General features: G+C 35.4%; 3 protein-coding genes across 8 annotated transcripts in view; 1 reads left to right on the top strand and 2 right to left on the bottom strand.

Moving 5' to 3' along the window:
• The window catches only part of LOC131433662 (capon-like protein), a 53,446-nt gene extending 47,951 nt beyond the window's left edge, over positions 1-5,495 (bottom strand). Inside the window, exons 1-2 of one of the 5 annotated variants that reach the window (XM_058600175.1) lie at positions 3,983-5,027; positions 3,538-3,862 (exon numbers count right to left, since the gene is read on the bottom strand). In XM_058600175.1, coding sequence (XP_058456158.1) covers positions 3,538-3,636 — 99 coding nt within the window. In that variant the 5' untranslated portion in view covers positions 3,637-3,862; positions 3,983-5,027. The other 4 variants (XM_058600171.1, XM_058600174.1, XM_058600172.1 and 1 more) reach the window with 4 other exon arrangements.
• Positions 5,496-12,142: 6,647 nt separating this feature from the next.
• On the top strand, positions 12,143-12,988 carry LOC131437712 (protein NDUFAF4 homolog). 2 transcript variants are annotated; one of them, XM_058607232.1, is made up of 3 exons: positions 12,143-12,391; positions 12,488-12,576; positions 12,631-12,988. In XM_058607232.1, the coding sequence occupies exons 1-3, from the start codon at positions 12,247-12,249 to the stop codon at positions 12,961-12,963; spliced, it is 567 nt and encodes a 188-aa protein (XP_058463215.1). In that variant the 5' UTR covers positions 12,143-12,246; the 3' UTR covers positions 12,964-12,988. The 2 variants fall into 2 exon arrangements, with proteins under 2 accessions (XP_058463215.1, XP_058463216.1); XM_058607233.1 differs by having other exon boundaries at positions 12,634-12,988.
• Positions 12,956-14,070, bottom strand: LOC131434401 (superkiller complex protein 8; the record flags this gene model as incomplete). The annotated part of the gene is made up of 3 exons (XM_058601068.1): positions 12,956-13,442; positions 13,505-13,743; positions 13,797-14,070. Coding segments are annotated over 3 exons (972 nt in total), but the record flags the coding sequence as incomplete, so codon positions are not given.
• Positions 14,071-14,075: the final 5 nt, after the last annotated feature.

The following is a 14,075-nucleotide window of genomic DNA, read 5'->3' on the forward strand; positions in this document are numbered from 1 at the left end:
CCGGCATACCGGATTTCCCTGCCATAGTCGACGGTTTTGAAGGAGTAAGCGACATATCAAAGGGAAAACAGCGCTCTGATTGGTCAATCGATGCAAAAGCGAAGCTGTTGGAAGCACGCGAAGCTATAAATATAAGCAAAATGATAGCTAACGTTTCAGTCTTACACGTAGCTTGCTAGAGGTAGGTTGTTTCTAGACAGCAAGACAAAACGTGCCATAAAACGATTTGAAGCTTTAATTGCTATGCCCTGATCTTGTGTCATGAAAGATTGGATGAAATCTCATGTTATGTCGTTTCGCCTGAGAAATTGACAACTACCCCAGGGTAAATTTTGAGTGCATAAGATTAATTTCTTATTTATATAGGATGAACTCGATTGATAATGAGAAAAAGTTTATCGCTTCAACCGAAATCGCAGAATGGTAGTAACAGTTCGGCTGAAAAATAGTTTAATAGGATTTTTTTGCCAAAATTCGTTTTTATTATTCAACATAATTGCCATCAGAGGCGATACAGCGATTATAGCGATCTTCCAACTTTTCGATACCATTTTTGTAGTACGATTTGTCCTTTGCCTGAAAATAGGCCTCAGTTTCAGCGATTACCTCTTCATTGCTTCCAAATTTTTTACCAGCGAGCATTCTCTTGAGGTCTGAGAACAGGAAAAAGTCACTGGGGGTCAAATCTGGAGAATACGGTGGATGAGGGAGCAATTCGAAGCCCAATTCGTTCAATTTCAGCATGGTTTTCATCGACTTGTGACACGGTGCATTGTCTTGATGAAACAAAACTTTTTTCTTCTTCAAATGAGGCCGTTTTTTTGAAATTTCGTCCTTCAAATTAGAGCGTTAACGCTATATAATAGTCACTGTTGTTGGTTTTTCCCTTTTCAAGGTAGTCGATGAAAATAATACCATGCGAATCCCAAAATACAGACGCCATAACCTTCCCAGCTGACTGTCGATTGGACTCTGGAGTGAAGTGATGGAGCCATGTTTCGTCCATTGTTATATATCGACGAAAAAAATCGGTTTTATTTCGACATAACAGCTCCAAACACTGCTCAGAATCATCAATTCGTTGTTGTTTTTGATCGATTGTGAGCTCACACGGCACCCATTTTGCACAAAGCTTTCTCATATCCAAATATTCGTGAATAATATGTCCAACACGTTCCTTTGATATCTTTAGGGTGTCAGCTATCTCGATCAACTTCACTTTACGGTCATTGAAAATCATTTTGTGGAAACTTTTGCAAGACGGTAAAGCTTCTATAGCTTTGGTCCAAGAACAATATTACCAAAAGGGAAACGTCTACGTTGGAACATTGTTAAATCCAATCATTGTTGCCTTCAACAAGATCGGTATGAGTAATCCACGTGAAATGCCTCGAACATGCATATTTGCAAATAGTGCTCTCGATGTATCTCGCATATCTGAGCTCACAACACGGGTCACCATTGCACTATGGTCCGAAACGGGAAATTAGCGTGATAAAAATATTTTCACTATTAAATATTAGTTTCTTGAAGTTGGTGTCTTCACAAAAGTTGTTTGTAATCAAACGGCGCTCCTTTTGATGAAAAATGTTACTAGGGTGGTCTTCATTTAGATTGAAATAACGGAAACGGAAATAACAAAATTGATTTTGTTGTGCAATAAAGTTGTAGGAAATTTTATTTTGAGCAACTTTGCTGAAAAAAGCACCTCTCTAGCTTTTCATTTGATCGAGTTACATCAATTTTCCCGAATAAAAGTAGGGTGGCTCCTGAAATTTCACTTTTTTTGTTCTAACTTTTTTGCGAAACGTTCTACGGAAAAGTTGTCTTCAGAAGAGTTGTTGTACTAATCATTGCGCACAATTTTGTTCAAAAAGGCTTTTTCATATGAGCTACCAGTAAAAAGTTATGATTATTTTTTCATCAAAAACTAGTCATGCTTCAAATATCAATATTCATTAGATGCCAGATCGATAAAAATGTATCCTAGTTTTTGATGAAAAACAATCAGAACTTTTTACTGGTAGCTCATATGAAAAAGCTTGGTTGAGCAAAATTGTGCGCAATGATTAGTTCAACAACTCTTCTAAAGCCAACTTTTCAGTCGAACGTTTCACAAAAAAGTGAGAGCCATCCTACTTTTACTCGGGAAAATTGATGTAACTCGATCAAATGCTAGAGAGGTGTTTTTTTTTTAGCAAAGTTGCTCGCAATAAAATTTCCTACAACTTTATTGTACAACAAAATCATTTTTGAGTTCAATTAAGAAAGTTAGATTTAAGATTTCAATCTAAATAAGGACCACCCTAGTAACTTTTTCCATCAAAAGGAGCGCCATTTGATTACAAACAACTTTTGTGAAGACACCAATTACAAAAAACTAATATTTAATAGTGAAAATATTTGTGTTACGCTAATTGCTCGATTCGGGCCACTGTGCAATGCTTAGGTGAGCCTTTTTCAAATGGATTGGAAATGGATCTGCGTCTTGAATTAAATTATAAAAATTTCATCAATACTAACTTATAACTAACTATAACTAACCGAAAACTCGAAGCGAAGTTTTATCTCACCCTGACCTTACGGGTCTATCGAACACAGACAACAGATCTCACTCTAACTAATGGTCTTCGTATATGAGATGTCTACAAGAACCGATACCCTTATAATCAAAATATTAAAGTCAACACACATCAAATCAAAGCTTTGTTATTACATTCCTTTTGTGGAATTTGAACTTCTGTTCCAATAACTTCGCAGCCGATTCATAGCGTACCGAATCATTGCATGGCAAGTGCTGCCTATGATCCTACTGACGCACTAGGAATCCTTGCAGGGCGGGGCTCGAACATACGACAACTGGTTTGTAAGACCACTTCCCTATGAAATAATCCATCAACATCAAATACACTCTGCATCGGTGCGAACTAATTAAGAGAGCTGACTGATGTTTCTTCAAATAGGCAGCGTAACGACTCACAGATCTAATTAATCTAGAAAATATCTGCTCTGAACCGACGAGTCTAAGACGAAATGTAAAGAAAAGTAGAAAATATCGCCAAGATGTCGGATGTTTTAACTCGAGGTAGCACTAGTTATTGCAGATATTTCGTGAAAGCTGCAATTCAAGACACCTGCTCGAAGCAGAGGAACATGTGATACCTAAACGAAACAGTATATATAAGGATGCGGAAAAAGGAACAGCATAAAACCAATTGTCCTCATTTGAGGGAAGAACTGGATTGATTTGATTGATTTAAAGAAATACGAAAAACCTCATCTTCTAATTATGAACCTTAATCAAAATACAGAGTGATTAGCATTGTTTTGCTTCTCTACTAGTGTTTGCACCAACAAAGATGTCAAGATGCTCGTTGCTAAGAAACACATTCCTAATCAAGCAAAAGCGTATGACTCACCTTGAAGCAATGCATGGAGTTATTCATCGATTAAATATGTACTTAGATAATACAAGCAATTGAGCTAAATAGAGTGCTCATACAGATTTCATTAAAAACAAATTTTATTTTTACTCACCCTTGCCTGGAACGTGAGCCCATTGCCGTAGAAAGCTTGTTCAGGATATCCACGAATGTCTTGGTCATCCTTTACTAAATTGTAAGGTTGAGAAGGCATTTTGTCTGGAAATATTTAGCTCTTGCTCACAACTACTCCTCGTTAGTAATGACGAACTTATAGGATCTATGTATGCACTTCCAATTGTTGTATTCATTTAAGAATAAACGTTCTCAGTAACATTTTTGAATTATGATAAAACACTGTACGACTGTATGTCCAATGCTCAAGGATCATCATACTGCATTACATCGTTCTATTGTTTATTCTTTATAGATTTTAGATCCTTCACATTTGAAGATAATCAGAACACTTACACTTTTGAACTATTCTTATATTTTCTCTTAATTTTTTTTAAAAAAAGAACAGAGCAGAAATGGGATGTCACAAATATAAGAACACTTACATTTTTAACCAACGAATATATTATTGAATGATTCTTCAAGTTTTCTTGTGGGCTCTCATTATATTTCTCCATTAGAACATTCGAAATTCTCATAGTGGATCATACAATTATTCAAGTTCAGTTCACGCGGTCGAAAAATCGTAGAAAGCAAAGCAGTAAAGAAAAAGTTTATGATCCGAGCCTATGTATTGTTCCGATTCTACTCATTCCCATTTGCGTGAAAACTGGATAAACCGGTTCCCTGTCTCACAGCGATTTTTCACTATAGAAGCATACCCAGAAGTAGAACTTAACACTTAACGTTGTGGTCATGTATGCTCTTTCTCTCGATACACAAAGAAAAACATCTGTATATTTCGGATGCAACCGATTCCAAGTGTTCCATTAGAAATCATACTGAACAAGCAGACTAATACTAGTTCAGCGAACAAATAAGGGGAAACATACAACTGATTTTGTACGCAGTCTAACGATATTGTCACACTTCGAATCACCTAAATTAACTTTTGAAGTACATCCTTTTTCGAGCTGCATTGTTTATTTGGAAAGTAGTTGGAAAATTTGTCTTGCATATAAAAAAGATACAGTTGGCGGAAAAAAACACTAATATGGTGAATTAAAAACCAACGATAAAAATTGGATGTCTGCCTCGATCAGCCTCATTCCATTCGATATACTGGTTGATACAATCCTGAGCACATGGGTGTTGGTGAACATACATTCCGGCTGATAGTTTTCCCCATTAATACAAGTAGCATCTACTATTGAACATTCAGTTGGCTATGTATGATATTGTTTTATTTGCATACCATTCGTTTATTTATAATTTCCACCACCGAATTTTGAATAACGATTTGTGAATAAAACATCGTTTTTCCAATACAAGTGTACAGTTGCAATGCTTTCCACACAGTAGACAAGCGAGATCTATTTTAAAAAATGATCATAAACTGATCTATCTTTTCCAAGTTCTGATTGAACAGTTCCTAGGAATCATCGATATAGAAAAAAGCTATTAGTACGATCTACATAAAAATTCCGATTAGAATTCAAATTGGATTATTGCGGAAATTCTGTTTCATCAGTACACAATAGGTGTATCCCGGTTAAAATAACTCACATAGGTATATATCTAGCATGTACATATGGAAGGTAATTTCCGGTAAAACAGAGTCAAGTATTTTTCCTATTACTTTTCTTCAATCAAGAACTTCGACTACACTTAAACGAATGTGATACGCGTACGCAACATTCGTAGAACACAGACATGCAATGCTGAAACTAAACGGTTTACGGTAAATGTTGTACTTGTTTGAAGGTATTAAAAACATCTAAACTGCCTCAGGACTAAATTGAACTATTTAATTTATACATTTTTCCACTGACACCATATAAACGCGAGCCCACAGATTTCTTTCAATTTATGGAGTAATGTTGTGGAATAAACAAAATTTAATGAATATACTACAATATACCCAACTAGCTCGATAAATGTCAAGGAACTGACTAATATTTTTATTAACTGAATAGCAAACTGACCTACACGCTCGTTCAATGTTACTCTAAAATGTGTGCAATTTCCTCACTTTCGCTACAACCCGCATAGGCTTGGCTGACAGATGGCTTGCTAAAGACTGCCAGCACCCCAAATATGCACTGAAAATCATTTCTACCTATTTTTTTAGGAGAAATCACTCATTGTCTACTCTTCTACCCAAAATTAGGTCGTTATCTACTCAACCTTTGACTTAATCGTAAAAAGTGGGTGACGATTTTTTTGTGACATAACACTTTGACTAAACTTACATTTACCTAAATTTTAAGGTCATTACTAAAGGAGTACTAATTCTAATCAAACGCACTGAGATATTCATTTAAACGTGTTTTATTGCTACTGCTCTTCATAGGACAATGGAGGTGTGTTGGGGGTCTCTCTATGGTTGAATTACGTAATGCCTCACAAAATACGAAGGCTCATCTAACATTATTTTCTCTATAGCTTAGGGCATATTCAGGAGTGTTCTAGTTCTAGATGCATAATTTATGTCAGTTTTAAAATTTAAATCTAGAAATTATATTAAAATAAACTGGCAGCCCCAGCAGCGTTTTATCTGTGTTTCAAATATAGAAAAAATAGAACGGCAGTATACCAGTTTTAAATTTTACAGTAGAACTGGTCGAATAAATAAAACTAAAACGGATTGCTGGGGATACGTTTGTTTCAGTTTCATTTACATTATAGACCACTCATATGAATCTTGCAGCTGCTGAATTTGCTCTTACAGCACTCGTTAGCTAAAATTGGGAAGATGCTCTTCAGTTGATTTTGGGTAGGTTTTGACCCAAAATTGGGTAGCGGCTTGTAAGAGTGTGGCTTGCAGCTATTCTGGTGTTCGGCTGCCTCAGCGTTACCAGATATACACCTTAAACCAGGGGTTCCCAAAGCGGTCGATATAGACCCCTTGGGGTCGATATCTTTTTTGCGGGGATCGACGTAAACAAAAACTGACTATGGGGGTCGACGAGGTCTAGAAATCAACCCCCTATTGTTTGATATAAGTTGTTATTTGAAATATTTACGCTAAAAAGTTGTGTTTCTTTTACCATCCTCTGAAATTTTAGACCCCTTGGGGTCGATATCTTTTTTGCGGGGATCGACGTAAACAAAAACTGACTATGGGGGTCGACGAGGTCTAGAAATCAACCCCCTATTGTTTGATATAAGTTGTTATTTGAAATATTTACGCTAAAAAGTTGTGTTTCTTTTACCATCCTCTGAAATTTTCCATCAATATAAAAAAGCAAGAAATTGAATTTTCAAAGGAATTTGTTGATGGGGGTCTGAGGCTTAAGTTAATTTTAGTAAAAAGGTCAATGACCCAAAATAGTTTGGGAACCCCTGCCTTAAACGATACAACCGTATCCACCAGGATTTCTTAGGTAGACGTGGCTGCCAGCTGTTTGTCCTACCGATGGAAATCTTTGACATATTCTGCGAAGGTGAAAAGATGAAAACGCTCGGCTAACTAAGATATAGGCGACTATGTTTTACCAAATTGGATTTGAAAGCCGTCACTGAGACAATTTTGGTAGCCGTCTGGTTACCATGGCTGCCCAGGTAGTCAAAAGGCCGAGCGGGTCTTCGTCTTTGTTTTTTTTTTATTTCTTTATTTCTATTTCAAGTTCTAATGATAGGAAATGAAGGAAAATTTTCATGTTTTGGTATCATTTTGAATAAGTAGCAAATTAGTTTGAACATAAATGTAAATGGGAACGAATTTACAACAATTGAGAGCTCCGATATTGAAAGTTTCGAATCATTTGCGAGACTAGTGGCACTGGTCCAACGATGTGATGCTATTAGAGGAACATCCTCGATACTAGACTAGATCATTGAACGAATGCAGCGATGACGTGAATGATTTCGAAGATTTTTTCAAGAATATAGCTGATATTTTTTCGTCGCCTATTTCATTTTACTTACCATTTTATCAACGTCGACTTCATTCTTCCATTTGGTGAAGTATAGTATTCCAGCATCGTCAGACGAAGAGACGTAGAACAAGCCTTAAAACCGAAGATAAAAACACGGTGACCGATACCGTGAACTAGATGCGTTACTATAATTCGCGAAGCTTTATCTTTACCTAACCGGGCCAAGGGCTCGATTCATATATCGAACAAGTGATGACCGATTAGAGCAGTTACCTTCCAGATACAACCAGAGTAGTTACCTTCCAGATACAACAAATTTTACCTACTTCGAACTGTCTCCGCTTAGGCCGAACTCCTCGTGATAGTTGTATTATTGTAATTGTTAGTCCAAGGCAAATAAAAAAAAGTTCGTTAGAGGCCAACTAGCAAATAAATGAAATATTAAAACAATAATTGAACCATTTTTCGATCCGAAATCAATTTCACAGACAAGGACAATAATATAAACCAAAAAATAAAAAGAAGAACGCACATTTTCACATGAAGTCCTGGGCATTTTCGTCTTACATTACTATGGGGCTGCTTTTTGAAATTCGCCCTGCGAAAGAATGGGTAGAACATATTCGTGAATATCTCGAGTTGAACTAAATGCAACAACATAATTTTTTCTTCATGTCATTTATATGATCAGCAATTTATGATTAAATTTTCATCAGTTACCATAAATAATTCAAACATTAGAGCATTTAGGGGTTAGCTAAGCTTAGCGGTTCAAGTTGGACTGCTAGGCGGAGATGGCAGTTATACTTGAACTGCTTTAAGCACTGACGAGCCGAAGGCGAAACGCAAAGAAACTTCAAACATTAGGTTTTCTCAAATTTTTGAAATCAATGAGGATTACTCATCGCATTCAGCTTCTGAGTACTCTATCTGGATTTGGGAGATGAATTTTGGATTGGATTCTAGAATGAAATCCTAAAACTGAATTCAGGATCTGGAATCGATCTGATTTCTGATCATACATGAGAAATCGCAAACCACTATCTTGGGTTTATCTTCGAAAATCGTTCAGTTTGTTTGAAAGGCTTGTGTTTATTTTCCCACAAAATACAAGTTTGAAAATTGTGCGTATTTCTTTGTATAAAAAGGAAATGTGTTATTATTCTACGCGTCGGACTAGTTTTTAGTACATTTTCGATTGTATGCAGCTTTTTTCAGCTATGGCTGCACGAATGTTGTCCTTCAAGGCTTGAATTGTCTCTGGCTTGTCCACATAACACTTATCTTTGACAGCCTCCCAAAGATAATAGTCTAACGGTGTCAAATCACAGCTCCGAGGCGGCCAAGCGATATCCGAATTTCGACTGATAATTCGATATTCGAAGACTGTGCGCAGAAGATCGATCATGGCGTTGGCTGTGTGGCACGGAGCGCCGTCTTTTTGGAGAAGATGATTTTTTGGCAAAAATCGGTGTCTTCTTCACCATGATTTTCGAAGTAAAACTGCACTATTTTAACGCGTTCCTCAAGCGTATACACAACCATTTTCGTTCAGCGGAAGGATAAAACTAAGTTTCTGTGAAATCAGAAGTCACATTAGGGTAACAATGTCGAAATAACCGCTAGTTCGAAAAAAGTATATATATATATATATATATATATATATATATATATATATATATATATATATATATATATATATATATATATATATATATATATATATATATATATATATATATATATATATATATATATATATATATATATATATATATATATATATATATATATATATATATATATATATATATATATATATATATATATATATATATATATATATATATATATATGAAAATCTACGTGTGTGTGTCAATGTTACCAATGCGCCACGAATTGCTAACCATTTTGATAGCATGGATTGATACACTGTGCCGATTTAATATGGCTTGGCTGTTTAAAAGTATTATCAATGTTATTTAAAAAATTTATACTCTTAAATTCAATTTTTTCGAAATCAAGAAAACTTTAACTGTAATTTTTTGCTCTTATCTAAAAAGTTTTTCTGGTTGAAATTATGATATTTTATGCCTTTTAAAAGCAAAGTTGGACGTTTTTATTAGTACAATATTATTTCTTTGTGTGTACTCGTTTTTGCGTTGAAGCAGTTCAAATTGAACTTCCATCTCACTTGGCACCTACACTCTTACCAGCCGCTACCTAATTTTGGGTCAAAACCTACCCAAAATCAACTAAAGTGCATCTCCCCAATTTTGGGTAACGAGTGATGACCTCAAGATTTAGGTAACTGTAAGTTTAGTACAAATGTTATGCCATAACAAAGCACGCTACCTAATTTTGGGTAGCTTACAGATGAGCTCGACAATGAGTGATTTCTTCTCAAAAAATAGGTAGAAATGATTTTCAGTGTAGTGTACACTGAAAATTATTTCTACCTATTTTTTGAGGAGAAATCACTCATTGTCGAGCTCTTCTGTAAGCTACCCAAAATTAGGTCGTTATCTACTCAAACTTTAAGTTGATGGGTAAAAATGGGTAGCGTGCTTTGTTATGGCATAACATTTGTACTAAACTTACACTCTTACCAGCGGCTACCTAATTTTGGGTCAAAACCTACCCAAAATCAACTAAAGTGCATCTCCCCAATTTTGGGTAACGAGTGATGACCTCAAAATTTAGGTAACTGTAAGTTTAGTATAAATGTTATGTCATAACAAAGCACGCTACCCATTTTTACCCATCAACTCAAAGTTTGAGTAGATAACGACCTAATTTTGGGTAGCTTACAGAAGAGCTCGGCAATGAGTGATTTCTCCTCAAAAATAGGTAGAAATGATTTTCAGTGTACAGTTACCTAAATCTTGAGGTCATCACTCGTTACCCAAAATTGGGGAGATGCAAGGGGCAAATCACTCTAAACTTTGTCTGAACTCAAACAAGTTTTACCGGGAGTAAAAAAGTTTAGCAGGGATCTCGCTGGATTAGAATGGGATTAGAGAAGTTTAACCGAGATCTGGAAAAGCATTATTTTGACATAAGAAGCTGTGAACGTGGGAGCAGAGATGCCAGATATTTTTCATAGAAAACCTGTATTGTTTTGTATAAAAAATCTGTATTTATCTGTATTCAAAAAGGAAATTTCGGAAATAAAATGATGTTTGAGGATGTTATTCCATTAGATTATTATTATAGAATGGCAGATGCAAAGAGCATTCCTTTATATCGTAAGTCCTTGCCGCACGGACATGAACATTCAACGACGAAATTTAATTGTTTTTGTTATCAACCACAATTGAATTGTAAATCCATATACTTTTTTCGTTTGAAAATGATGACTTGGAATTCAAACATGAAATTCAAACGCCCATTACGCAACGTCAAGTCAGGTCATACAACTTTTCAGTCTGACAATAAAGTTTCATGACGCTGTACGAAAAAAATTTCATTTGAATATGGGTAATCAAACACGCTCAGACGGAAAAGTCTCATTATTTCTTTCTTACTTTTTGTGGTATCTGTATAAATCTGTATTTAATTTGAGAAATTTGTATAAAATCTGTACTCTGTATTAAACCTGTAAGCGCATGTAAAAATCTGTATAATACAGATAAATCTGTATAAATGGCATCTCTGCGTGGGAGCTCGAATGACAGATACACTTCAAACAAGATTAGGCAAAACTAGGTTGGATTAGTTTGAAATTACCCAAATTTATCTAGACTAGTTGGGATTAAAAGGGATTAGAGAAAATTGTTTTGGAATGACATGAGTTTATTAGTATGAGATTGTCTAGAGTTTAGAGTGATTTGCCCCTTGGGGAGATGCACTTTAGTTGATTTTGGGTAGGTTTTGACCCAAAATTAGGTAGCGGCTGGTAAGAGTGTAATATCTTTAAAGGGTCACATAAATTCGCAAACTTTTTTCGAGTTTACAGATTATTTCAACCCTGCCTGAAGATATTTCAAATTTTTACCTGGCATCTCAGCTTGTCAAATTCTTCTGGTATACTAGGGATGACGGATTTTCCAAATTACACGATTATTCAAAAATCGAGTATAATTTACAAACTTTTCGATTGAATTTAAATTGATTATCTTGGTTTATAATCGATTACTCGATTAGTTTCTCACTCAGGCAAAATGTAACTAGAAATTTCATAACGATATCGTATGGTTTTTAGCCACAAGAATGTCGTGTGTATATTTTTCATATTATTCTTTGAAATGGTAATTTTTTTTGCATCATAAGATTTGCTTTATGATTTTCACTACTTAGTTTGGCTGAGTGTGCGATAATTGTTATACACTGAAAACCATTTCTACCTATTATTTGAGGAGAAATCACTCATTGTAGAGCTCTTCTATAAGCTACCCAAAATTAGGTCGTTATCTACTCAAACTTTGAGTTGATGGGTAAAAATGGGTAGCGTGCTTTGTTATGGCATAATATTTGTACTAAACTTACAGTTACCTAAATTTTGAGGTCATCACTCGTTACCCAAAATTGGGGAGATGCACTTTAGTTCATTTTGGGTAGGTTTTGACCCAAAATTAGGTAGCGGCTGGTAAGAGTGTAGAATTTTCCGAAGTATTCGATTAGCTTAATAATCCAATAACTTTCAAACTAATCGATTTAATATTATTCGATTAGCTGGGTTATTAATCGATTAATCGATCGGTATTATGACATCCCTATCTGGAACATTGGCAACTCTGAATATAAAAAATAATGTTGTGCAATGTAACATAAATTCTACAATGGTATAAATTAGTTGTTATACATTGTTTGATTCAAACACGGTCGTAATGGGGAAAATTTTATCAATTGTATCACGACAAGTTAAGTTGTACAATGTCGAAAATCGTGCTCAAAAAGTTATATCCCAAGCTAAGCCTCAATCTGCGCCGATGTTCGAGTCGAACCTAAAAGATCTTGACAGAGTTTTAAGCGGTACGTAACACTATTTCGAAGTAATTGAATGGATGTTTTTAATGTAGCAAAATTACATAGCATATAAAGTAGTTTGATATATTTCTATTGTTTCAGAACATCCCGATTTGATACAGAAGCTAAATACAAAAAATAAGGAACTGGACGAAAATTTAAAAGTCATCTTTGTTACATCAACGGATTCTGTAGGTCTAATTTATTCAACGTGAAGTAATACGAATAACAAACATTCATTCTAGCAGCACAAATCAATGCATACCAAAGATTCGACTAAATCTTTACCTTCCGATCGTGCAATAGCAGATGATTTTGAGTTTGGACATCTGGAGCCTCTTAAAATTTCCAGAGGGCATTGTACCTTACGTCAAGCGATAAAATTTATTTCTGATCATCATAGCTCTCAATCTGAATGGACAGTGAGCAAAATAGCAAAAGAGTATAGTATCAGAGAACCGGTAATTCAGAACATTTTGAGTTACTTTAAAACTTTTGAACTACACATGCCAGACAAAAATGCCGAAAAACGAAATATTTTGTTGAAGTTTCCCAATAAAACTCGTTCAATAGAGTAAAAATAAATTTATTCAAAAACTCAAATTATGTTCGCTGGACAGTCATAGAGGTTTACGCTCTTATCTTCCGAAACTGAAACAACTTTTGAACTATCTGGACTGTACTTGACGTCCCATACTTGATCTTGGTGGTCTTTGAAAGTATGGAGACATTGACGTTCTGCAACATTCCAAATCTTGACCGTTTTATCACTTGATGAAGATGCGAAGCTTCGACCATCTCCAGAGAACGACACTGCTAAGACCCAAGACGAATGTCCTGATAAAGTTCCTACTACATCTGAATGAGCTACATCGTATAGTTTCATATGCCCATCATCAGAAGCGGTAAGTAACATCTGAGAATCAGGTGAAAAGCAAAGGCTTCGCACAGACATAGCATGACCTTCTAGCGTTTGCACAACTTTTCCTGCTGCTACGTCAAATATATTGATTATTCCATCAATAGCACCGCTAGCGATATACTTTCCATCCGGACTCTGAAAAGATGACCATAAACATTGTTATTGTTACCTAATATGATCTCAGTCATTGTCTTTACATATGCTATACTCAATGTAAATTTTCCGTTTTGAGGATCTAACACTTGTTCCGGTTTGCCAGTCTCTACATTATATAACGAAATTTTCCCTTCATGAGACCCAGATATAATATAAGTATCGCATGGTGAAAATGCAACTGTCCATAAATCGACTGGTCCAAGGGCTATTTGATTCAACAATTCACCTGTTTCCGACTTCCAAATACATAATCCTGAATCTAATGAACTGCTTGCAATCACTTAAAATGAAAAAGAGTTAAGACCATACAGGACTTATATCTACTTCAACTACCTTCTCCATCCGCACTTACGTCTACTGATACAACACCTAAGGAATGACCAGTGAAAGTATTTCTTAATTTCAATTGATTATTGGCGGTTACGTCCCAAACTTTAACGCGATCATCCAATCCACTCGTGACAACAAAGTCACGGAGATTATTTTGTTTAGTTTTAAATGAGTCGGAAGAATTTTCAGTATCTTTATCATGCTCTTCACTGTCTGACGATTTTATACGCCCCCAAGAACAAGCCCAAATACTTTCTTCATGTGCCGATTCTTCCTTATGTA

This window comes from Malaya genurostris, chromosome 3, assembly GCF_030247185.1.
Source record: "Malaya genurostris strain Urasoe2022 chromosome 3, Malgen_1.1, whole genome shotgun sequence".
Lineage (NCBI taxonomy): Eukaryota > Metazoa > Arthropoda > Insecta > Diptera > Culicidae > Malaya > Malaya genurostris.

Excerpts from the sequence above, each read along its gene's own strand:
- LOC131437712 (XM_058607232.1), top strand. The coding sequence starts at position 12,247 with ATGGGGAAAATTTTATCAATTGTATCACGACAAGTTAAGTTGTACAAT. Across the intron at positions 12,392-12,487 it reads TCTTGACAGAGTTTTAAGCG|AACATCCCGATTTGATACAG; the intron begins GTACGTAACACT and ends CTATTGTTTCAG. Across the intron at positions 12,577-12,630 it reads TTGTTACATCAACGGATTCT|CAGCACAAATCAATGCATAC; the intron begins GTAGGTCTAATT and ends CATTCATTCTAG.